General features: G+C 41.2%; 1 protein-coding gene across 2 annotated transcripts in view; it reads left to right on the top strand.

Annotated features, from left to right (window-relative positions):
• MTR (5-methyltetrahydrofolate-homocysteine methyltransferase) overlaps window positions 1-24236 on the top strand; it is a 72059-nt gene that overhangs the window by 24207 nt on the left and 23616 nt on the right. For both annotated transcript variants that reach the window (XM_077345403.1, XM_077345393.1), the window contains exons 10-20: window positions 963-1024; window positions 3146-3213; window positions 7196-7275; window positions 8790-8902; window positions 10236-10376; window positions 13164-13349; window positions 14316-14495; window positions 16987-17103; window positions 17337-17477; window positions 23437-23526; window positions 23939-24091. In XM_077345403.1, the coding sequence (XP_077201518.1) occupies window positions 963-1024; window positions 3146-3213; window positions 7196-7275; window positions 8790-8902; window positions 10236-10376; window positions 13164-13349; window positions 14316-14495; window positions 16987-17103; window positions 17337-17477; window positions 23437-23526; window positions 23939-24091 (1331 nt within the window). The remainder of the gene's footprint in view (window positions 1-962; window positions 1025-3145; window positions 3214-7195; window positions 7276-8789; window positions 8903-10235; window positions 10377-13163; window positions 13350-14315; window positions 14496-16986; window positions 17104-17336; window positions 17478-23436; window positions 23527-23938; window positions 24092-24236) is intronic.

Below are 24236 nucleotides of genomic sequence, written 5' to 3'. Positions count from 1 at the left end.
TTGTGTCCTTCTTGGCTCTAATAGGAATAATATCCCTTAATTTATATGTAAGGACGCTTAGTATATAGGTTTCAAAGCATATTTTATTGAGTTAATCATAAATTGTGCTGATTGAAATCACAAACAGGAACATATATATATATATGTTCCTGTTTGTAATTTCAATCAGCACAATTTATGATTTACTCAATAAAATATGCTTTGAAACCTATACTATATATACTGCCCTCCCCGAAGGCTCAGGGTGGTTCACATAAAACAGAACAAAAACCATAAAGATAATTTAGATTAACAATAATGAATGAAATCAGAGTCCAGTAGCACCTTTAAGACCAACAAAGATTTATTCAAGGCGTGAACTTTCGAGTGCAAGCACTCTTCCTCAGACTAAGAACTGACCATCATAACAGTAGATTCAAATGGGTAGCCGTGTTGGTCTGAAGTAGCCCAATACAATCAGAGTCCAGTAGCACCTTTAAGACCAACAAAGATTTATTCAGAGCATGGGCGTTCGAGTGCAAGCACTCTTCGTCAGACTAAGAACTCCTTACCATGGCAGGGAGTTATCATGTGGCTGTGTTTGGATGCTGTGACACAGTTTACTAATGTAACAAGATTAACTTTTGCTTATATATTCCTACTGTTATGATGGTCAGTTCTTAGTCTGACGAAGAGTACTTGCCCTCGAAAGCTCACACCTTGAATAAATCTTTCTTGGTCTTAAAGGTGCTACTGGACTCTGATTTTATTGTGCTACTTCAGACCAACACAGCTACTCATTTGAATAATGAAATAAGTGAAACAACAAGCAACATGGAACAGTAGAAAAATGTTTGCAAATTTATGCAGATTTAACAGTAAATGTTGTGTGATGGTTGACAAAGGTTTCTTTGTTAAGGTGGCCGCTGTAGTTGTTTAAACACTAATATAATATTTATGATATAACTATAATATTTCATTAGGTCTGCCTAATACCTTCGGTGGTTATGATGAAATTCCTGAAGTGACTGCTAAGCACCTAAAGGTATGATAGAATTTGCTCAATATTAATTACTTTTCCTACTGTAAAAATAAACTCAAATCAACAAACAATTTTAGTATGTAAACTAATGAGGGAATATTTTATCATACTGTTTAGGAATTGAGCTTCCATAATACCGTATATACTCGCATATAAGCCGACCTGCATATAAGTTGAGGCACCTAATTTTACCACAAAATCTGGGGAAACTTATTGACTCGCATATAAGCCGAGGGTGGGAAATGCAACAGCTACTGGTAAATTTACAGGGTGGCCTAAGTGCTTAATCCATGCTCCATCATCACAGGCTCTTCCATCCAGCCTCCCCCGCCAACAAATACAGAAAGGTAAAGAGGATGAATAGCTGCTGGGTTTTGTACCCCACTTTTCACTAACCAAAGGAGTCTCAAAGCGGCTTACAATTGCCTTCCCCTCCTCTCTTGATGCCAGACACCCTGAGAGAGCACTGACAGAACTGCTCTGTGAGAACAGCTCAGGCAGGAGAAACAAACAGTGCCCTCCAGGCCAACAAACCAGAGCAGAACAATAGTACCCAAAGTTGGCAACCTACTACAACAAGTACAACAGCTACCAAACTGGGGGCTACAGTGCCCCCCAGAACAAAACACTGAAAGAAAGAACTGTAAAACTGAAAACTGAAAGAAAGAACTGTAAAAATCAACTTTTAAAAGAACTACAACCCCAAGAAGAAAAGGCAAACAATGCTGCCCCTGAGATAAAAGAAGAAAAAAACACTAGGAGAACGAAACAGTAAATCCCAAAGCACCCCAAAACCTACCCCACCCACAGAAACCAAAAGAATAATGGGTTTAAACTTCAAGTACAACGATATAGGCTAGATATCAGGAAAAGGTTTTTCACAGTCAGAGTAGTTCAGCAGTGGAATAGGCTGCCTAAGGAGGTGGTGAGCTCCCCCTCACTGGCAGTCTTCAAGCAAAGGTTAGATACACACTTTTCTTGGATGCTTTAGGATGCTTTGGGCTGATCCTGCGTTGAGCAGGGGGTTGGACTAGATGGCCTGTATGGCCCATTCCAACTCTATGATTCTATGATTCTAATAGGAAAAGAAGGGGGAAAATATCAAAATCCCTCAGTCAAACCACTGATGTCCTACAAGCTGCCAGAGGAAGCTCAGCTTTCAAGATCTTTGCAGAAGGCAATGGTTGGCTGGGAGCAACTAGCTCATTTCCAAAAGTGCATCTTGCAAAAAATGATTGGCTGGTTGGGAGCAACAACCTCAGCTTGCAAAGACAATGCTATGTTTGGCTGGGAGCAGGCTGTTATTTCAGTTACCCGCGTATAAGCCGAGGAGGGCTTTTTAGTGCTAAAAACTGTGCTGAAAACCTCGGCTTATATGCAAGTATATACGGTACATAATCTAGTTGTCACGAAATCCCAGTTCTCTTAATTCTGAAAGCAAATAAATTATGTATTAGGTAATTTGTTAACTGTCAACTACCAACAAAGTATGCTGCTGATTAGAACAGTTGTGTTGCTTATATGCAAATTTATGCAGATTTACTAAAGTGCAGCTGATTTTGTTTCTTTGCCTTTTAACACCCAGGTATTCCATAGTAATATAAGACACTGTGATATACTACAGTAATAAAGGAACATTGGAGGTTATGTACTTCTATCCCCTGCTGAATACAGGAAAGTTTGTCCCATAGTTGAATAGGCCTTACTATTTGAAAATTTCTTTTACTGTTTATTCAGAATTTACTTTCTTCTAATTTCTACCTGTTAGTTCTAGTCATGCTATCTAAAACTGAGAGGAAATAATCAGATATATCAGCTAGCAATAATATCTCCCCTCAGTATTCTCTTGTCTGAGTATGCATGCCTAGTTCCTTCAGGTTTTCATCATCGGGCTTAGTTTCAGCACCCCCTTATCATTGTGGTCTGCGTATATTCTAGTTTGTCAGAGTCCTTAAAATGCAATATTCAGAACTGGACAGAGTATTCCACATGAAGCCATCTAGTGCAGAACTTGTGATCTATTTTGTACTACTTTTTCTTTCATGTCTTACTGCTGACAGACCAATTCAATTCCCCCCCCCTTTGATTATATCTGATTAAGTGTTTTCCCCTCCTCTTCTACAGGAATTTGCCTTAGATGGTTTGGTGAACATAGTTGGTGGCTGCTGTGGGACCACTCCAGCACACATCCGGTAATCTCATCTCTACATTAAAGTCCCTTCCATGACTGTTGACATTTGAGGCTTGTTGGGAAAAAAGCAACAGTGCTATATGGTAGTTATAGCGCCAAACTGGGAGGCCTAGATTCAGATTCCTGCTCTGTTCACTGTGTGGTCTTAGGCTCAGCCTAACCTATCCCACAGGGTAATTGTGATGAGGAAGTGAGGATCAGAGGACTATGAACACTCCTTTCCCCCCTTTTTTTAAGCAGTAGAAAGAGGGCTTTTGTAGAAAGTGATAAACTCCTGACAATCCTACTCAATGAAAAACAAAACACAGTAACAACAGGAGGGGGGGAGCTATGGTCGATGATCAAAGACATGCAGAACGTTAAACAAGGAAAAAAATAGAAGTGACCATACATGTCCAGCATGCAGGATTGATATTCTTAATGCAGATTTCCCCCCTATATAATCAAGCAGGCAATAAAATCGAGAAGAGATCTTGGTCTCCTGAACACTCCTTTTAGCTCACTGAGGGAATGGTGGAATTAAGAACTTACTTGATGAATAGATAGGTGGAAGAAAGCTCAATGTTGTATCCTGTCATGTAATTAGCACATTATTATTGTCATAGCTTTGTGAAATTCAGTTTGGGGGGTTTCCCTGGTTAAACATTTTAGCAGCAGTTCCCGCTGTGCCCTTCTGTAAATTGTCACTGCAGATGTATTTTGGAGGAGCATATCCAGTTCTGTCCTCCAGGCATCTCTGGATGTTCCTGACCACAGGGTGTGTATACTGATGGATACTGAGTGGTGGGACCGAAGGTATGGGACTGCAATATCCAGATAAGTTAGCAGAGTGCTTAATAAAACTAATGTGCTCAGCACAGCATTGCTGACTACTGAATGCATGTAGGCCAGGAAAGAAAGAACACTGGTTGTGCCATTAAATGAATACAACAAATCTTTATTAGAAAACTCCATCCTAGACAGAAAAGGTAAGAAGATAGCCCCCAATCTAGCTAGTTGGCTAGAGAGATAGGCTGTGACCACCATTCTGCAGGCAGGCAGCAATGGAGAGAAGAAGCAGGAAACAGTAAGTTGTTTGTAAGAGACTCAGTCTAGCCTTAAAGGGACAGCATCAGAGAGAACAAAGGTGAGTGGTTAGTGTGCCTATCATTGACTCTGTGGTAAGGCTGAGGCAGAAGGCATTGTACAGGGCAAAACTTCCAACATATGCTAATTCCTAGATATTCTAATAAGTGGATCCTTTGTGAGAGAGAGAAGGAAGGAGTTAAAAGGAGAGAAAGGTGGATAACTCTTCAGACACAGGTTTTCCAGGCTAGAGTGGTATCCTGAGCTTAAGAAGGAGACTGTAGGGTGGGAATTTGTGAGAGGATCAGGGCAGAATCTGGAGATCAGCTCGCCTTATCTTCTGAATTGTGAGAACAGCTGCGGAAGCATGGGGGCTGAATGGGTGTTCATACTTCCAGTATGTCTGTCAGTGTGGTAAAGGCAGTAGTGAAGGGACCAGATACCCTAGGGTTTATTGAGTTGCTCCCAAATGACATCAATCTAACTCTCTCACCAGGAGAAACAGCATGTCAGTTCTGTAAACCTGTGGGTGGGTGTGGCACTGGGACTCTTGTTAAAGTGACTGCGACCCAGCTCAGATCTGAAAAGAGGTACAGTTTTACGCCATCTTTCTTGTCAACCAAAATAAGCCTTTTAGTTTTTCTATGGAAAAAGCTACTTTGTTTATTAGTTAAAATGAAGTAGCTGTGTGAAGGGTGAAGGGGGAAGTAGAAATCACTTTAGAAACAGGGGCTGTCCTCCTCATATGCCCTAGGTACCTTCAGCAAGTCACCCATCTGTCTCAATAATTAAATTTAGACTTACTGACCATCTGCAACCAAGCTTTTATTAAATACTACCCCTTGCTAGCCAATTAGTGGGCACTTGTGAGGGTAAAATTTAGAAGAAGCTTGGTAGGATCTATTGCTGGTTTACACGTGATCTGTCCTTTAATTTCTCTAGACTCCGTATATACAATCTCTGAGCTCTCCTTAAATCCATGGGAAAGAAAAACTGGCCACAGTCATTGAAGGGGGTGATGGGAAAAGGGTGTTAAAAATGAACCTGGCCATCATACCTAATCCGTGGCAACCAGTAGCTGCTACTGAGTTTTCTTCATTAAGTAGCTTACAGAGTAATTTGCTGCTGTGATGGAAAGGGGTGGGGCCAAGAGTGGGTAAAAAGCAAGGAAGGACTTATGCACTTGTCTTGAGCCAACAGCCTGCTATCAGTTCTGCCAATGAGGCTGTCATCGTATTAGGCCTTCCATGTATGAAACAGTTAAGATGGAGGGTCTGGGATGGAGTGGGCCAACATCAAGGGTTAGTGGTTAATAGCAGTGGACTCTTAATTTGGAGAATTGGGTTTGATTCCTCACTCCTCCACATGCAGGTAGTTGGGTTAGTCACAGTTCTCTTAGAGTTGTTCCCAGAGCAGTTTTGTTAGTGCTCCCTCAGCTCACCTACCTCACTGGGTGTGGGGATAGGAAAAGAAGGCGATTGTAACCCACATTGAAACTTCTTTGGGTAATGAAAAGCAGGGTATAAAAGCCAGCTCTTCTTCTTGTAGGGATAAATCTAGGATTGGGGGGGGGGGGGTCACCAAGAATATTCTATGGTTAGCATTCTTCTCTTTGAAGATGAGGAGGGTACTTCAAGCTGAAACGCTTCTTTAAAAACATTCAGTTGAATGCACTAAAAATTAACTTTTGTTTCTAGTATTCAGAGGATTTGTGTTCCAGCTGTAGGAGATGTTGATGCAGAAGATGTTAATGAATGTGAAAAGAACTACTAATTGTTAATTAACTCATCTTCTTGGGGTGAAATGTTTTTCCACATTCCCCATGTAAAGTTAATTGGAAACTGCATTTTATTGTTGGCAAGAGCATCACCATCTTCCTCTTGCAAGAAAAAAGAGCTCTTTTTAGGGCTTCCTTGGGGAATGGGACAGTGTGCATGAGTACTGCAGCCCTCTGAGTGGAAGAAGAAATGAGGAAATGTCCTGGGAATGATGCAGTTAAGAAAGTAATAGCTGTTCTTTCATGGTGGTTTATTATATACATGTATTGATTTTAATTTATTTAATAAAATGTTTTATCCTGTTACCCCTCCTTAAGGGAACCTAAAGGAATTCTCACGTTAATTCCAGAGCGCAACAAATATAGCATAGGCAGCTTGAATTTTTTGTTATTGGTGAAGGAATATAGATATTTTCAGGTTACACTCTCTGATATGTGCTTAATGTTGTAATCGAATATGAAGTAACTGTACACATTTGTTTTGACGTGTGTACCTGTATGCTCATGTAATATTAATAAAAAATTAAAAATAAGGTAGAAGTATGTTTAAATGGCTTGCTGGGAGGTAAAACGGTAATGACTGGGGAAGGCACTGGCAAGTCCACCCTGTATTGTATTTGCCATGAAAACGCTGGAGGGCGTCACCCCAAGGGTCAGACATGACTCAGTGCTTGCACAGGGGATACCTTTACCCTTTACCTTTATGGTTAAATGGAATGAGTGGCTGTATTTGGAAAGATAGCATTTTTGTCCAGTTTTCTCTCAGCCTGTTTAAATGCCAATTCATAAAGCCACTTTAACATATAAATGGAATTGTCTGGCTAACATGACCACAACAGATCAGCTATAGCAGGAATTGTATTCTTGACATGTGAATTGGTTACACTTCAGTGAATGCAAAGGTTACTAAGCAAACAGGAAAAAAATTTTTTTTTAAAGAATTATACTCAAAAGTGAACCTGTTAAGGACTGCTTTCGTGAAGGTCGGAGCAGTGCCTGTGGCTAGAACAGCTTTTTGAGCTCCTTGAAGGAAAGCTGGCAGAAGAGGGTGAGAAACAAGTGGAAATGAATTAGTCTACAGCACGTTGCTGTTGAACTGAATTGTAAAGCTTTGCCACTGTTTTGATTTTGTGTCCTGTAGGAAGATAGCAGAAGCAGTTAAAGCGTGCAAGCCTCGCATTCCTGTCTCCTCTGTGTCTGAAGGCTGTATGTTGCTGTCAGGTGAGTGAGACTGGTGTTTCCAACTATATAATCTGCGTTCTTTTAAATTTAAATTTTGGAATCCTTTTCAGCTCCCCTTTGAGATACCTACAGTCTGTTGGGAGTCTGTACACATTATTTTCAAAGCTAAAGCCCATCTGTGACGAAGGCTTATAGGATCCTTAGCTAAATGTTCTTAAAGGTATCTTATTATGATGGTTCTATCAGAGGTTCTTAATAGAGAGAGACCATTGGGGCAGTTTGGGTAATATAGCAGAAGAGTACCTGCTCCTCACCTTGGCATCACTACCATTGTAGAAGCTGCATTGGGTGAGGAAGTATCTTTGCCTTTGCGTGAACGTTGCCTGACTTACTGTGGAGAGGGAACATCTTCTTATGGCACTTCCACTGGGTGTATGTTGAGGTGGGTGAGGAAGTCAGTGCATTACAACCTCCATCTGGATGTCTTGCTCACCTGCTAGTCCCAGTGCAGTTCTAGTCCCATATATACGCAATAATTCCCTTCCGTAGGGCATGATGGGCAAATGATTAGTTTGGGCTGTGTCGGGTTGCCAGTTCTGGAGTTGGGAAATACCTGGAAATGTCAAGGAGTAGGGTTTAGAGAGGGGAGGGATTTCAGTCAGGTATAATACCATAGAGTCCACCTTCCAAAGTGGCCATTTTCTCAAGGTGGATTGATCCCTTTCACCTGATATTACTTGTAATTGCAGGAGATCTCCAGCCACCACCTGGTGGTTGGCAGTGTGTGCCCATGTGACTGCTCAGTGCACAACTATCATGGGTTTTCCAGGCATTCTTACTCATGTATGACAGTTGTGAAATAATGCCACAATATCCTGAATACATAAATTGTTGACCACTTACGGTGTTTTCACAAAATGTTTTCTGGTACACTACACTGGTGTAATTGAAGCCTCCCCTCTTTAAGCTTATGTAAATATTGAATATTTATGTTCTGCTTTTTGAAAAATTGCAGTTTGAAGGGCACACATAATTCAGCCCCATCTACCTCACAGGGTATCTGTTGTGGGGAGAGAAAGGGAAAAGTCTTCATAAGCAGCTTTGGGGCTCTTTCCAGTAGTGAAAAGAGGGGTATAAAAACAGGTCCTCTTCAAAAGCAGCCAAATTATACAATTAAAGAAGAAATCAAATACAAGCAGAGCCTAAGAATCCAAGCAAATTAAAAATGAGCAGCATTTCAAAAGATTTTTTAAAAGGCAGTTAAGGCAACTGGTGGGAGTGAGTTTTTGAGATGTGACCCCACTACTGAAGAGCTTCTGTCCCTAGTCCTCTCGGAGTAGCCCTGTTTTATCATGTGGAATGAATGGCTCGAGTATAGTTAATGTTAAATATGGATGTCCATAAATCTGAACATTTATGCTTGTAGATGAGAGACTTCCCCTCAAGTTCATTGTCTGACACTGGGGCAGGCTACATATTTGTGTTTAAAGTTTTAAAAGCAGTGTTCATTATTTTTCCTCGTCTGGTGATGATCATCCAACTGTCCTTTCAAGGTCTGGAACCATTCAGAATTGGACAATATACCAACTTTGTTAATATTGGCGAACGGTGCAATGTTGCAGGATCAAGAAGGTTTGCCAAGCTCATCATGGCAGGCAATTATGAAGTAAGCCTTCAATTTACAACTTACAGAAATTTCTAGCTGTTTTTTAATTTATTATATTTTACATTTCATAATTCTTCTATTTAAAAACCATGACGTTTGCATGTGTCGTTCCTAGGAAACAAAGTGCAGACAGGAAGCTTCGCCTGCAGTCTTCCAGAGTTTTAAGTGTAGCTTTTTCATACAGCAAATGAAACAAAATGTTGAATATGCTTCTCTTGCAGAGGTGACAGCCTTGGTATATAAACAGATTTTGCATATTATATTGGTAACAGACCTAACAGTGATCATGGCTCAGAGTTTTTCTTAGTGTTGAGTTCACTATGCCAAGATTGCTAGAAGAGAGGAACGGAGCCTTGTGTGGGTTTGGCTGTCTGGAGTTTGAGAGGATGTAAGAGAAATATGTGGAAGTCAAGGGGAATGTGTGACACAGGCATAGCTTGGCTACTAACATGGGTAAAGGAGCCTTGCAGATGAGGGCAATGTTATACTTCCTATATAAATGACATCCAGCATGTGTGAGTGGAGTGGGAAGAGTGTTGGAAAGATGCATATCAGTGCTCTCATCAGTATGGTACCTGCATGTATATGTCACTGAATCGGCTAGGAAGAAGTGAGAGAGTCGCTTAGATCAGTGGTCCCCAACCCCCGGTCCAGGGACCGGTACCGTGCCATGGCTCCTCCTCATCCTCCTCCCTGGCTGCTGCCTCGGGGACTGCCCTTCCACTCTGCCGCCGGCTCACCTTTGGTGTTCTCCAGCGGCCGCCGTGGCTGGGGCTCTCCCTCAGCGTGGCACTGCGCAGCTGCTGCTGGCAGCGCCCCCAGTGGGCAGCGGGAAGTCAGGGGTGCCAGCGGGAAAGCAAGTGGAGCAGCGGCTCAGGCGGTGGCAGCAGCATCCCTCAGCAAAGGACTACTCCCCCCGGGCCTCAGTAAAATTGTCAAGCATTGACCGGTCCCTGGTGATAAAAAGGTTGGGGACAACTGGCTTAGATACTGCTGAGGTAATGCATTAATTGGATCCCAGAGGAGGCAAAGAAAGTTGCTTGCTGCTTGGAGAGAAAGGGACTCTTTCAGCACATTGAATAGACAAATAAAGCACTTAGGATGTGTACAAATCTTAATGTCAGAAAAGAAGAGGGACGTGCCCTAGGTTCAAGTAACAGGAAGAACTAGACACTTAAATATTGGCATTCCCCCCTTCCTAGAGGAAAAGAGAAAATGAAACTGTTTTTTTTGTATTCTGTGTTACATCCAGATAAATAATAGTATAGGGAAGGAGTCTCAAGAGGGGCTTACTCTCTAAATATTATTTGATGATGATGTTGTTGTTTTTTAGGAAGCTCTGAGTGTCGCTAAGGCCCAGGTTGAGATGGGGGCTCAGATTCTGGATATAAATGTGGATGATGGAATGCTGGATGGACCAAGCGCTATGAGTAGATTCTGCAACTTCATTGCTTCAGAGCCTGACATTGCCAAGGTTGTATGCCCCAGCTATTGAACTCGCAACAGACATGGATTTTCTTGTTTTTGTAGTTCGCTTTTACAATACATTAAGGAGAATATTTTAAACCTGCACATGATATTTTGGGCACACTTACCCACAGATTTCACTAAAATGAAAAGTGCCTGTTTTATATCATAGTTCCTTCATCTTTCAAAAGCAGAGCATAGTATAGGTCTTTATAGGAAATAAAGTGCCTATAAAGAGCCGTTTTCCAACTTTACAATGACACAAGAATATTCTTTGTGCTAAGTTACAGCTTGGGAATCACTTTTCTGTGGGTTCATTCCACAGCACATGAATGTGTGTGCGGGCATCTGAGGTTGCTTGTGTAGACTGTTAATACTGTTGCCAGCAGTTCTAGGAATCTGACTGTTGCTTAATGAGATCTTGGTCAAAAAGATGCTTTAGTGATATGAAATTTTGCACCACCAAAGTTCCATCCCTTATTTGTTTAGCCATATTTATACATAGATCTGAAAACATGGTAACCCTCACCTCCTTTTCCAGTTTGTCCATGATTTCACTTTTAATTGAACATCCCCCTGTATAAAAAAAAATCTTGGAATACATTCCATTAACTGCCTCGGAGTAGGGACACTTCCCCTAATTTTGAACTGGATTATCCTGCTTCTTTATGGAAGAATTGAATAAATAATCAGTTATAAACTCCAATTTTTCCTAGATTAGTTTTAAAGAGTTAAAATAAAACCTACATGCAGTTGCAGGGTGAAGACAAGAAAGGTAGTCAGGGTTTAAACTAATAAATCTTCTAACTTTTCTGAAAGTTCAAGTTAGAGGGCTACAAAAAAATTAAATAAAGCTAAAGAACTGCTAGAAATGCCCTACTACTCCTTACATGATTAGATTTAATAGGGAGAGAGACGAAGGAATTGGCTGAGCACTGAAAATAATTACCCAAAAAGCAGTCCAAATAAAATGAGGGGGGGGGGAATGAAAGGAGCAACTAAAATAGGCTAACAAAGAACAGATAAGAGAAGCAAATAGAAACTGAAAATTAAATAAAGCTTCTTGAAGCAGAGCACAACCTAAAAGTGTCAGCCAGACTAGCACCAGAAGCTGAAAGTCATGAGAACATGTTACATTGGCCCTACCATTGCTGTAGTCAGTCTTTACACTTTAGGTCAGATGAACCTGCAAAAAGAACTCCCATGCTATAATATCTAAAAAGGCATTAGAGTCTACAAAGAAGATGACATTTTGAATTGTTCAGGTATTACCATAACAGAAGTTTGGAAGTATTTTTAAAGATACAAAAGGCTATACAAGCAGTTTCACAGTCAAACTGCAAATTACTCTGAAAGGTCCTACTAAAAAGACTAAAAGTAAGCAAGAAAACTACCTGTGATGCTATGGCCAAGGACCATGGATAAATTTTCAAATGGTTAAAGTGGTACTGTTATCCTCTCATGCTGCACTTGTTCATTTTGTGCCCAACTGTAGTGCTTTATTCTGTACCCTGCAGCCTCAGAAGTGTGACCAGCTGTGTCTCAGTAGACATGTGTGGGTTCTGTTGTGACTTCTGTGGGTGCCCATTGGTTAAATGATGAGATCCAGTCAGAAACCTTAAGACAGTCATACAGCCTCCTTATCGACTGCAGTTTTAAGTCTGTGGAAATACTTCTTGAAGGGAGGATTCAGTTCAGGCAAGAATAGTAAACTACTGTTTCAGTACTTTGTAAAAAGCACCAGAGGTACAAGGATTTGTGGTAGGAGATATCTGTATCTTCTGTAACCTAAAAGCTACAGGCGAGCTGGGTTTGATTCTGCACTCCCCCACATGCAGCCAGCTGGGTGACCTTGGGCTTGCCACAGCACTGATAAAACTGTTCTGACTGGGCAGTGATATCAGCGCTCTCTCAGCTTCATCCACCTCACAGGGTGTCTGTTGTGGGGAGAGGAAAGGGAAGGTGATTGTAAGCTGCTTTGAGCCTCCTTTGGGTAGAGAAAAGCGGCATATAAGAACCAACTCTTCTTCTTCTTCTCTCTTAACACACAGAAACACTGCGTAATCTGCATTCACTTAACTATACTGAGATTGGCAGTAGGTTCTTCAGACCAGTGGGTGATAGCTTTCTAGCAGCTTTGAGTCCTCATGGAGTGTCTGTCCACTGGCAGTCCATGCAGAATGTGTGAGAAGTGAGAAATGGAATTGTCTTCCAGGGAGAGAAATGTTATCTCATTACACTCAGCCTGAAGCCTCTTTTCTCTCCTCTGTTGAGCTGGCAGAAGCTGCTATAAATTGGCAGGAATCTGCTCTGCTCAATGTTGTTTCCACGGGTGTACTTTTAGTGTCCTTCAAAACTGTCTGTTCATGACAAATATAGCTATTAGGCAGTATAGGAAGTGTCTTGTGGGTGATGTCATAGTCTGTAAAGAATATTCTAAAATATGCTATTGAAAAAGAAATAAACCTTATATTGTCTGGGTACATGGAATCCATGCCTGCTGCTTATTGGATGGTGCACTGTCACTTTAAAGTGTGCTGGACTGCATGCTTGTCTGATGGTGTTCTCAAGCGGTGTGATACGTGGTCTCAGAGATTCATGTAGCCAGTGGCTTAATTAGGGGTAAATGAGATAGCTGCTCCAGATTCAACCTTGCATGAAGTAAGTTTTCTCAGATAGCTTTGCAAATAACAGGGCTGCTTTGATATCCCTCTATTTCTGTTTCAGTGAATGCTGAAGAAAAAATTGATCATTTGCTTTAATAATATCTAGACTTTTGTTCCACTGATACCAGGTGCCACTCTGTATCGACTCATCAAATTTCTCAGTGATAGAGGCTGGGCTGAAGTGTTGTCAAGGCAAATGCGTAGTGAATAGCATCAGTATGAAAGAAGGTGAAGAGGACTTCCTGATAAAAGCAAGACAGATTAAAAAGTATGGAGCAGCTGTGGTAGTTATGGCCTTTGATGAAGTGGGCCAGGTCAGTACAGATGTCTTTTTGTGCCACTGATTAGCTTTGGGGGGGGGGGGATCCAATCCATAATCTGGATTTGCTAAATAAATGAGCAGAGCAGATCAAAATAGAATGGGAGCATTCAACTATGCATATCAGACTTGGGGCAGTTTTAGGGACATGTATTTTACTGAGGTCATTGGTATTCTTGAAGGTGGGTACAAGACAACCGAGGCATCAGTTAATGAAGCCAGAATAAAGAAAAAAAGGCAGTCATAAACAAATTTATTATATTTGAACCTCACTGTGGGAGTCGGTATCACTAGAGTCCTGATCTCAGTTTAGAAGTAAAGGCACTCAAAGCCAAAGGAGAAGTTTTTAACCCTTTTTGAAACTCTTGAAAAGGTGGAACCAGACAAGAAGGGCATTCCAAAGCTCTAGGACCATCACATGTGAAACTGAGGCTGTCCTCCTAAAGGCCAAGAGGCCAAGTACTAGTCCCCTAGCACCACTTCCTGAAACCTGCCTGCCAGGGGGACTGAAACCACCAGAAATCAGTGCTTCCAGTTTTGTTTTGTTTTTGCCATCAAGTGGCAGCTGACTTACAGCGACCTCATAGGATTTTCATGGCAAAATACTGGTGGGTTCAGTTTGCATTGCCTGCATCTATATAGTATATTCCTTGTTGGTCTCCCATTCAAATACTGACCACAGTTGACCCTGTTTCACTTCCAAGATCTGATATGATCAGGCTAGTCTGGGCCGTTCCGGTTAGATATCCTCCCAGTACTATCTCCAAAAAGGAGTTCTGAAGGATACCATGATCAGTCATATCAGTAGCCTCTCTGAGGTCCAGGAGAATCAACAGCATCATGCCCCCTCTGTCCATCTCCTAGCACAAGTCATCCTCTAGTACTTGAAATCTAGATTAAATAAAATAAGGCCTGGACTGTAATTTGTATATTTCCTTTCTTCACTCATTTTATTTTTTAGGCCACAGAAACAGAAGAAAAGATTTTGATCTGCCGCAGAGCTTACCACCTTCTAGTGAACAAAGTGGGTTTTAATCCAAATGATATCATTTTTGATCCCAACATTCTGACCATTGGTACTGGAATGGAAGAACATAATATGTATGCCATTAACTTTATCAGTGCAACTAAAACCATAAAAGTAAGTTTGGGGGATTTTAGTATGGAGCATTTTGTCTCTTTTGTGTTTGGGAGAGAAAGAAGCAAAATGTAACACAGCATAATATAGATTCAAATGGGTAGCTGTGTTGGTCTGAAGTAGCACAATATAGAATCCAGTAGCACCTTTAAGACCAACAAAGATATATAAATCTTTGTTGGTATTAAAGATGCTACTGGATTCTGATTTTACAGCATAATATAAACAGTGACCTATTAGAACAACAGAGCTTTCTGTATTCTAGTAGGACCTTATTATTCCTTCCCATAAGAAAAGTATGAGGAATGTAGATAGTAGTCTGAAATAGCTCAGACCATTAATTGTATATTGTAAAAATACTTACAATAACTAAATGGAGCAATATTTGCAAGATATTGGTAGTTTAGCCAAAGGCCTTTGGCAAACCATGTGTAAACTGCCTAATTTAATTAGCATAAGTTCCATTATTGTCTCTGTATTCTGTCTCCAGACTGAATACCATAAACAGTTTTTTCTTGAGTCTTTGTTGAATGTGTTGAGATATCTATAATTTTAGAGGAAAATTTGGTTCTTACTGTCTATGTTGTTTGAGTGTATAACCCTGTTTCTTTCTAAAGTCAAGGAGAGGGAAAAGAGGGTTTACTAGTATTTACTTGTTTCATTTAATGTCATGCCTTCCCTGTTAGGTAAAGTAGTATTAGGATCGGACAGATTATAAACATTCTTGTTGCAATTTAAATGTGAGTAATATGTATTTACTTGAGCATGTGCATGCCCACACAACATTTTAATTTGTCTTCCTTAGAAGAATTTTGTAATGTATGAAACAGCCTTGAACATTTAAGTTGGATTTTTATTGTTCCAGGATATTTTTCCTGAACTACTTGGCTTTATGCTCGTACTGATACATCTGGTGGTAATGAGATATGAGTTACATGTTCTTTCCTTAGTGACTGAATGTACTGTGGTTATGCAAGAAAGAAATTGAGTAAATATTCCAAAATGGAGTAAGTGTTCCAGTTGATAAACCAGCTCTTATTTTGAAGGATTTTTGAGGCGATATATAAGCTGAGAGGAAAAAAAAATCCAACAATACTAAATTTTCTGTGTGCCAGAATGCAAAAGACCCAAATCATGGTCCATGTTCTGAGACATGACATGACATGGTTCATCCTTCTGTCAGTATTTTCTTAAAATTGGCAATGTTATTATTTATTTATTTATTTAATTTTATATTTATATACCGCCTGCCCTTTGAGGCTCAGGGCAGTTTCCATAGAACATAGGAAACAAGACGATAAGTACATTATTATTCAGAATAACATCAAATGAACAACAGTAGTAAGAGTGGTTGCATAATAAATCATAATTTATATAACATAGCTAACATATTAACTATACCCAAAAAGTTGGTCAGTTCAGGATTCAGGAAGGGGGTGGGTGGTTCTGGTCAGGCCAGGTGATGGTTGTTGGTTCAGTTGACCTCAACTAAATGCCTGGTGGAAGAGCTCCATTTTGCAGGCCCTGTGGAATTGAGCTAGCTCTGACAAGGCCCTGATCTCTTCTGGGAGCTAATTCCATTAGGTGGAGGCCAGGACAGAGAAAACTGGCCCTGGTTGAGGTCAGGTGTGCTTCTTTGGGGCCAGGAATCACCAGCCAGGTGAAAGTGGCAGAGCATAGACCTCTTTGGGAGGAATAGACAGTGAGGCGGTCCCAGATGGCGTATGTCATTTAAAGGCTTTAAACCTGATCCGGGTTTAACCTGTAGCCAGTGCAGTTGTTGGAGGGCAGGCTGGATGTGGGACTTACACAATGTTGCTGTGAGGACCCTGGCTGCTGCATTCTGGATCAGTTGTAATTTCCAGATCAAGGTTAAGGGCAGGCCTGCATAGAGTGAGTTGCAGAAATCCAGTCTAGAGGTGACTGTCTCATGGATCACTGTAGCTAGGTGTTCCGGGGCCAAGTAGGGCGCAGATAGTAGAACGTTAGCTGTGCTACACTTGCAATCTGTGCCTTCATGGGAAGGGAGGCATCCAGGATCGTGCCCAGGTTCCTGGTGGAGTGAACTACTGACAGTTGTACCCCGTCCAGGATGGGCAGTCGTGATTGGACCGGTTCTACCCAGCCACAGGACCTCCATATTTGAAGTTTCAGATGACTCTGCTTGAGCCATCCCATCACTACTTCCAGATAGCTGGCTAAAGATTCTGGGGACAAATCAGGGTGGCCATCCATCAGGAGGAAGAGCTGAGTGTCATCTGCATACTGGCAGCATACCAGCCTGAACCTCTGTACCAGCTTGATTATCCCTCTCCGATTGGTACCCTCTTATATAGTGGAATTGCAGCTATTTCTGTCAGGACTATGTGACTTTGATTCTGTTTGTTATTAAGGATATTCTTCATGTGTTCATTAAGTGGCCCTTATGTCTTTTATAGTGAACAAGATTTTTGACCATTTATGAGCATACTAATACTTCACATGGTGTTTTTAGGAAACATTACCTGGTGTCAAAGTCAGTGGTGGTCTTTCCAATCTGTCTTTTGCCTTCCGAGGAATGGATGCTATTCGAGAAGCAATGCATGGGGTTTTTCTTTACCATGCTATTAAGGTAAAAGTATGCATTATGATCAAAGTATCATGTGATTAGCAGTGTGTTATATTGTTGTATTAATTGAACTGCATCTACCACTCTGCTCAGCTAGGGTTATTGCATTTTGTCAGTGCAAGAGGCTCTTCTGCTCGTGGGACCTGCCTTACCCCACTGAAATGCATCATCCTCCAGTGAGCAGAGTTGTAAGATATAGTCCTGTATTTTCTCCCCCCACCCCCCGGTTTTCTCAGGCTGGAATGGACATGGGAATCGTGAATGCAGGGAATTTGCCAGTATATGATGATATTCATAAGGAACTTTTGAAGTTATGTGAAGATTTGATTTGGAATAAAGATCCAGATGCAACAGAGAAGCTTTTACATTTTGCTCAGGTAACTCATATTTTGTCTTCATTTTCAAATCAGACATGAGCCATAACATTCTGTGAGGTTCTGTCAAATACTCCCAATAAGCAGGCTTCATTGAATGAAAACCTCATTGAAAGAATTAGTATCAAAGCCTGAGAGGCTGGCTGCGTCTCCCTTTGTCCCGCAAAGCCTGATATCACTGCTTGGTCAGAACAGTTTTATCAGTGCCGTGGGGAGCCCAGGGTCATCCAGCTGGCTGCATGTGGGGGAGCGCAGAATTGAACCCAGTATGCCAGATTAGAAGTCCACACTCCTAACCACTAAAGATACACTAAAGACATGCTAGCAGAGATCAGACAATTAAAAAAAATCAGATATGTTAGAAATGGAAGAGATACAGAAAAAAAAATTCTAAAACAGAAGTATTTTTGAACATGCAAACAAACTTGGTAGATATTTGGAATACTGTTTTAGGAAGAAGGGGGGAAGAAGTAATAACCTTTAAAGAAAGAAGATCAAATTACATATGCAGAAAAAGAAATACAAGAACAGTTTATCAGTGCTTGTTCAGGATTATTCAAAAAGAACTATGTCTCAAGGGGGAGAAAAAAAATAAGTGAATATCTGAAAGACATCCCAACCACAAAGTTTACATCAGAACACGGGAAATTTTCAAACAGTAACAATTTCAAGAAATCTCCCAGGCAATGAAATTTTATGTATAAAAAGGTGATGGCTGGGCCGCCCTGCTTTGCAGGAGCCCTCTCACCTTTCATCTTCTGCTCTACCACCTTTGCTTTCCTGTGGGCAGCTGCCTGGGCTGCCCAGGTCTGTAGGAGCCCTCCTGCCTTTGCCCTCCCTCCTCTGGTGTTTGCTCTTCTATCAGTATCCCAGCTTGCTCACTGGGCCTACTCTCTAGGGACCCTCACACACCTTGTCCTCATGCCATGGTGCTCAAAAAGCATGTGGGTAGGGCTAGGGCGCCTTGGTGTCTGAAGCGGCCATTCGTGCCGGAAGCAGCCATCAACCAGGCAACTCCACTTGGGGTCGGGACCTCAAGATTGAAAACCATTGCTATATAGGAAGGGAGGTAGCATTTAGTCCCTGAAGTGGGTTGGCGTTGTGAGGCATTGTGATTCTGTGCTTGTCAGGATTGTTCCTGAAACTCTGACAACTGAAGGAGCAAGCTGTCAGCATGAAAACCTCTGCCCAAAATCTGTTGAAGGGAGAGTAGGGTCAGAGTTCCCAGGCCCAGCTAGAGGTTGCTGGAAGTCTGTGTGCATAGTTTATTTATTTTATTTGTTTGATTTCTTAGCCACAACTATAGCATTGTGTCTTGCGGCGGGTTACAATAAAAAACAAACACATACATTAAACCATTAAAACATTAAATGAACATCCAGACTGCAGCAGTAGACGAATGAAAACCCAAACCCCTCCTCTCCCCCGACCCCCCTCCAGTGCCTCAGGGGGCAACTCCTAGGGGTGCCTACCAATCCAGATATAGAGAGATTTAAAACCAAATGCTTTAAAATATGGAGGGCCCCCTAGATTTTCCCCCTAGACCTGGCAGAACAGTTTCATCTTACAGGTCCTGCAGAACCATGTAAGTTCCTGCAGGGCCCTCAGCTCTTCTGGGAGTTCATTCCACCAGGTTGGGGCCAGGACCAAAAAGGATCTGTTTACGGAAAGGTTGGATATATATTTAAGTAAACAAATCCTTCTCCCCCCCCCCCCCCCACTATCCAGGAGCTGTGCACATACCCAGGCTCTCACATTGTCCTCCTTTTTATTGGGCAATGGCTGCCTGCTCCTTGTATATATTTAAGTTCTGTTTATTTAAGTGTAACTGCAGCATTGCAAGGGCTATGAATAAACATGTGCATCTTTATATATGGGTAAGAAAACATTCAGATCATGGGGAAAGGATAATACGTAGTTTATATTGAGATGTTGTGGACCAGCCAAGCCTAGCAAAGCAACACAGAAGACTTTTCTGAGGAAGAGTCAGTCATCAGACCAGACACCAACCTACTGCCGGCTGTGTAGGCACTGCAGGAGGAGGCAGTTTCTGAGGGGACAGACATCAATCCTAAGTCAAGAACTAACAGTGGCCCCTCAGCCTTCTAGTCCTGGGTTGGCAACAGAGAGCTGGCCGGTTCATCCCATCACCAGATCCTCAAGGACATCTTTGGAGAAGAGGCCTTCAAGTCAGAAGACCCAGTGCCTGTCTGGCAACACAGCACAATGCCAGCCCAGTACCTACAGTCAAGATGAGTGCTTGCAGGAGCAGGACTGAGGCAGCCAGTAAGCACTTGAAACAATCAGGTAAAGGTATCCCCTGTGCAAGCACTGGGTCATGTCTGACCCTTGGGGTGAAGCCCTCTAGCGTTTTCATGGCTGATTCAATATGGGGTGGTTTGTCAGTGCCTTCCCCAGTCATTACCGTTTACCCCCCAGCAAGCTGGGTACTCATTTTACCGACCTCGGAAGGATGGAAGGCTGAGTCAGCCTTGAGCCAGCTGCTGGGATTGAACTCCCAGCCTCATGGGCAGAGCTTCAGACTTCATGTCTGCTGCCTTACCACTCTGCGCCACAAGAGGCTCTACATGAAACAATACAGAATGTTTAAAAGCCACAGAGAAAGGAGTGGCAGTGTAGAAGCAACATGTCTGTTAACTGCTGACCTTGCTGTCTGTGCTCTGCATTGACTTTTTGTCTCTGATCCTGGCCTGCATCTTCCTATCCTTGTTCAGACTTGAAGCTGTGAGCATTGCCTACCCTTGTCTGTTGTCTACCTTGGAACTGTATTTTGGTACTTGACCATGAAACTGCTTTGCAAAGTCTTGACATCTAGAAACTATCTCCATTTGTCTGCTGTGTGCCAGTAAACAGGACATGAGGGTAGGGGTTGACTGTAACATAGCATATTAGCATAGTGAATAGTTAAGGTCTTTATTAAGGGCTTCAAAAATGTGTCTTCAGGAGGAAGTTAAAGAGAAAAGGCACAACATATGGTTGATGTATAAAAGGGATGAAGGAAAATAGGAACAGTAGAAAGGAAAGTAGAACAAAGGAATGCATTTTTGGCCCTACATATTTGCTGGCGTGGGACTGTGGAATTTATCTATCTGCACTGATACATCATTATGTGAAAGGTTTTCAGAGGCAGGTTGCTACTTGCCATTTGCAAATCAGTAGCTGAAGCAGAGCTGGACTTGCTTGACGCCATAGTCTAGTTGAAGCAAGCATGGATCCTAGGTCCAGGAATCCTAGGTGCATGTTTGCCTCATTGACCGGATTAACTTTCACATAGTTTTATGACCTCAGATAAATGTAAATGAAGGCAGGTGGGACAACAGTTGAAGCTCTTTCTCAAACAGAGCAAAATAGGATGAGCTGCTCAGTTAAGCAGATTAAATGTTCTAGTTCTGTAAGGCTTTTGATTAATTTGTGATTCATTACGTGACATAACATAAACTATAGCCATCAGGAACTGTAACAAAGCCAAATTAATTTGTTAGATTCTTAAAATGAATTGCCACTAGGCTGGCCAGGGATAAATTTAAATTAAATTCTTGGGGGGGGGGGAGAACCCTTCAACACTTTAGTTCTTTCAGCATTTCTTTTTCCATTGTTGGAGCATTTGCCCTTTAATGCCTTCTCTCATTTGGAAGCAGAAAAATCTTCTTTTTGCAGAACAGTAAGCAGCCTTTTCTGATCAGCCTCCATATGTCATGAAGATGATTTGGGAATGGATCAGTGGAAGCTGCATCTGAATTAGAAGTCACTAATCAACACAGTAATGGAGTGATTGATTTTGATCAAGATCACTTCAAAATAACTTAGAACTCTAGAGGTCTTCCCGCGGATGTGATATCTAGCAAGTTTTTAAAAATTATTTCTCCATTGACTCAGGAAACTGAGTAGTGTCAGACTTCACTATATCCAGTAGTGGGTCCTTTCATTTGTTGTAGTATGGGTAATTTATGGTAATTTAGCATCACTGGCTTGAAAATGAGTTCCTCTGTGGCAGAATTAGAGATGAGACCAGATTGTTTGCTGTTTCTGTCCTTAATGTTCATGTTTTGATTTTGCTTTCTTCTTGTTCAAAACCCTCACAAGTCTTTATTTTTACATCATTTTCCACCTTACTCCAATTTTCCCATTAAAATTGATGTATTTTCAATATTATTTTGGCATGACATGAGAAACACAATCATCAATGATATTAGCAACTAACTCATAACTGACAACATATGAAATGCAGAAAACCCATAGGAACATGCCATACTGGCACATTCCTAAGTCAAAACATAGGCTTGATGGGGTTGTACATGCCTTAGTGGCAAGGAACTCACATAATTGGCTACTTGCCACAATAGGAAGTAAATTGCAGGCCTCGGCTTCAAATAATTTGAAAGGTCAACCTAGGAGATTTTAGTCCATTTGTTAGAAATATCAAGGAAACAAAACACAGCTACCCTAATGTGACCTACAATTCCCATGTGGTATATTTCATTTCAATATTTATTATTATCAGGGATCAGATAGACGCTTTTCTAGTGCATTTTACATATACAAATATAAAAATAATACACAAGGATTAAAATGTATAGCCTTATAAATAGAACTGATTACAAATTTAAACTTATTAAAAAGTTTAGAATATCTCCTTATGGCTAGAGCCTCAGTGCAGGATTTGGCCACTTTAAAGGTGGTCTTCTTAGATTAGGCTGCTAGAAAGAAGTAAATATAGAATTTATCAGGTCTTTCTTGGAGTTTGGATAGAATAGGGGTGAGATATATGGAATGAGTATCCTGGTAAAGTAGACAGTGTAATATGTGTCCCACTGTTTTGACTGCATTCAGTGGGCAGGAACTGTTGGGAAGAGGGAATGTATAAATATCTCCCATATAATGGGGCTTAGAGCAGGCTTTTAAAGTGACCCGTGGTGAAAGTTCTGTGGTATTTGCAAAATTCTAGAGCGTAAAGATAATTTTCTGGCACAAAGTTTTGGGTATGATTCCCTACTGCCAGATCGAGGTGTTCCTGAGCCCTGTCAGCTTAAAGAGCTGTGTCCCATATTCGTTTTTTAAGCATTTATTTGTTCCTGGCAGAACATATATTAAGACTGGAATGATACAGAGACAAGGTAACCCAAGATAGCCTATTGCTGTGGGGGAGAAGCCAAGAAGTTATTTATACTCAACTGCATCCAACCTGAGTGATAGCTAGCCAAAACAAGAGGGTTGTTGTGTTAAATTTTCACTTGATTGAGAAAGATATTATCATGCTATATGATATAGTGGTTAGAATGTCAGACTAATGCACAACCTGCACAGGGGGACTCCGCTGATGGCCCTTTCTTCCCCCCTCATGCCACGGTACCTGCCTCCACCCGCCTCAGCAACAAGGACCAGGAGTGCTCAGATAGTTTTCTCCTACCGAATGTTCAATGAGCTTCCCCCTCCCCCTGCCTTTTGCCTTGCTTGCACCCACTATGAAAAAAGAAAGACTAGGATTTGGAAGATAGAAGTCTGGATTTTCCCTCTGCTCTCTGGGCCAGTCAGTCGCTGAACCTGCCACATCACAGAGATGGTGTGAAGACTATAAGCTGTTATGGAATGGAGAGTAAAGTAGGATATTTTTTTTAAACCCTGTAGCCATACATGCTAGAATACCAAGCCTTGTTCTTTACCCCTCATCCTTTTACATAAATCTCCTTTTACACAAATGTGTCGCAAACAGATTTCAAGTTTGTACCTTGTCCTTCCTAGGCTACAAAACTCTCTTGATATTCTTGAATATTTGAATTGGCTTTAAACAGCCCTTAAATGGTTCACCATAATAAAAGCTTGAATATGGCTGGCCAACATGAGAAAATTAAAAATACAAGAAAATGAGGGATGTGCATAGTGGTGGGTTTTTTGTTTGTTTGTTTGAGCAATAACACCAAAGGAATCTTTATCTCAATTTCAGACCCATGCTCAAGGTGGAAAGAAAGTGGTACAAACTGATGAATGGCGAAATTGCTCCGTAGAGGAAAGATTGGAGTATGCACTTGTCAAGGTGAATTTCTATGCATATTTCCATATCAAAGCTAGTTGGGATCAAAATGTAATACATAATAACTTTAATTCTGTATCTTACCCAAATTATTGGCAAACACTTGAAATCATTAAATATTCAGCAAACTTTGAAAATAACCTGTTTTAAAAACCACCCATATTCCTTGGATGAAGAATTATTTGAATAAATGCTGTTGGACACCAGCACATTTTCACAGGCTGGGGTTTTTCTGGTAGAGAAAAGCAGCATATAAGAACCAACTCTTCTTCTAATTACGATGTTTGTGACCTACAGCTTTTCCTGTTATGCTATCCAGCTAGAGTTTGCAGACATAAGGCAGGGCATAACTTTTATAAAATGTATCTGCAGTACAGACACTATGGTACATTAACATTATAGTTTTATTTTCCAGGGCATTGATAAATATGTAATTGGGGACACAGAAGAAGCCAGATTAAACAAAGACAAGTATCCCAGACCTCTGAACATAATTGAAGGGCCTTTGATGAATGGCATGAAAATAGTTGGTGATCTTTTTGGGGCTGGCAAGATGTTTCTGCCTCAGGTAAAGGAGAGATGTGAAACACTTCTGTTGGTCTGTCTCAAATTTATCTCTTGAAAGAGACAAAGAAAGAGATACCATTGATTTTGCCTAGTCTGAATATATGTTACCTTCAGCTCAGTGGCAAGATCTGAATTCGATAGGAATC

Source organism: Paroedura picta, chromosome 1 (genome assembly GCF_049243985.1).
Source record: "Paroedura picta isolate Pp20150507F chromosome 1, Ppicta_v3.0, whole genome shotgun sequence".
NCBI classification, from domain to species: domain Eukaryota; kingdom Metazoa; phylum Chordata; class Lepidosauria; order Squamata; family Gekkonidae; genus Paroedura; species Paroedura picta.
The sequence above is the reverse complement of the archived record's forward strand: the minus strand, read 5'-3'. Positions and strand labels throughout refer to the sequence as shown.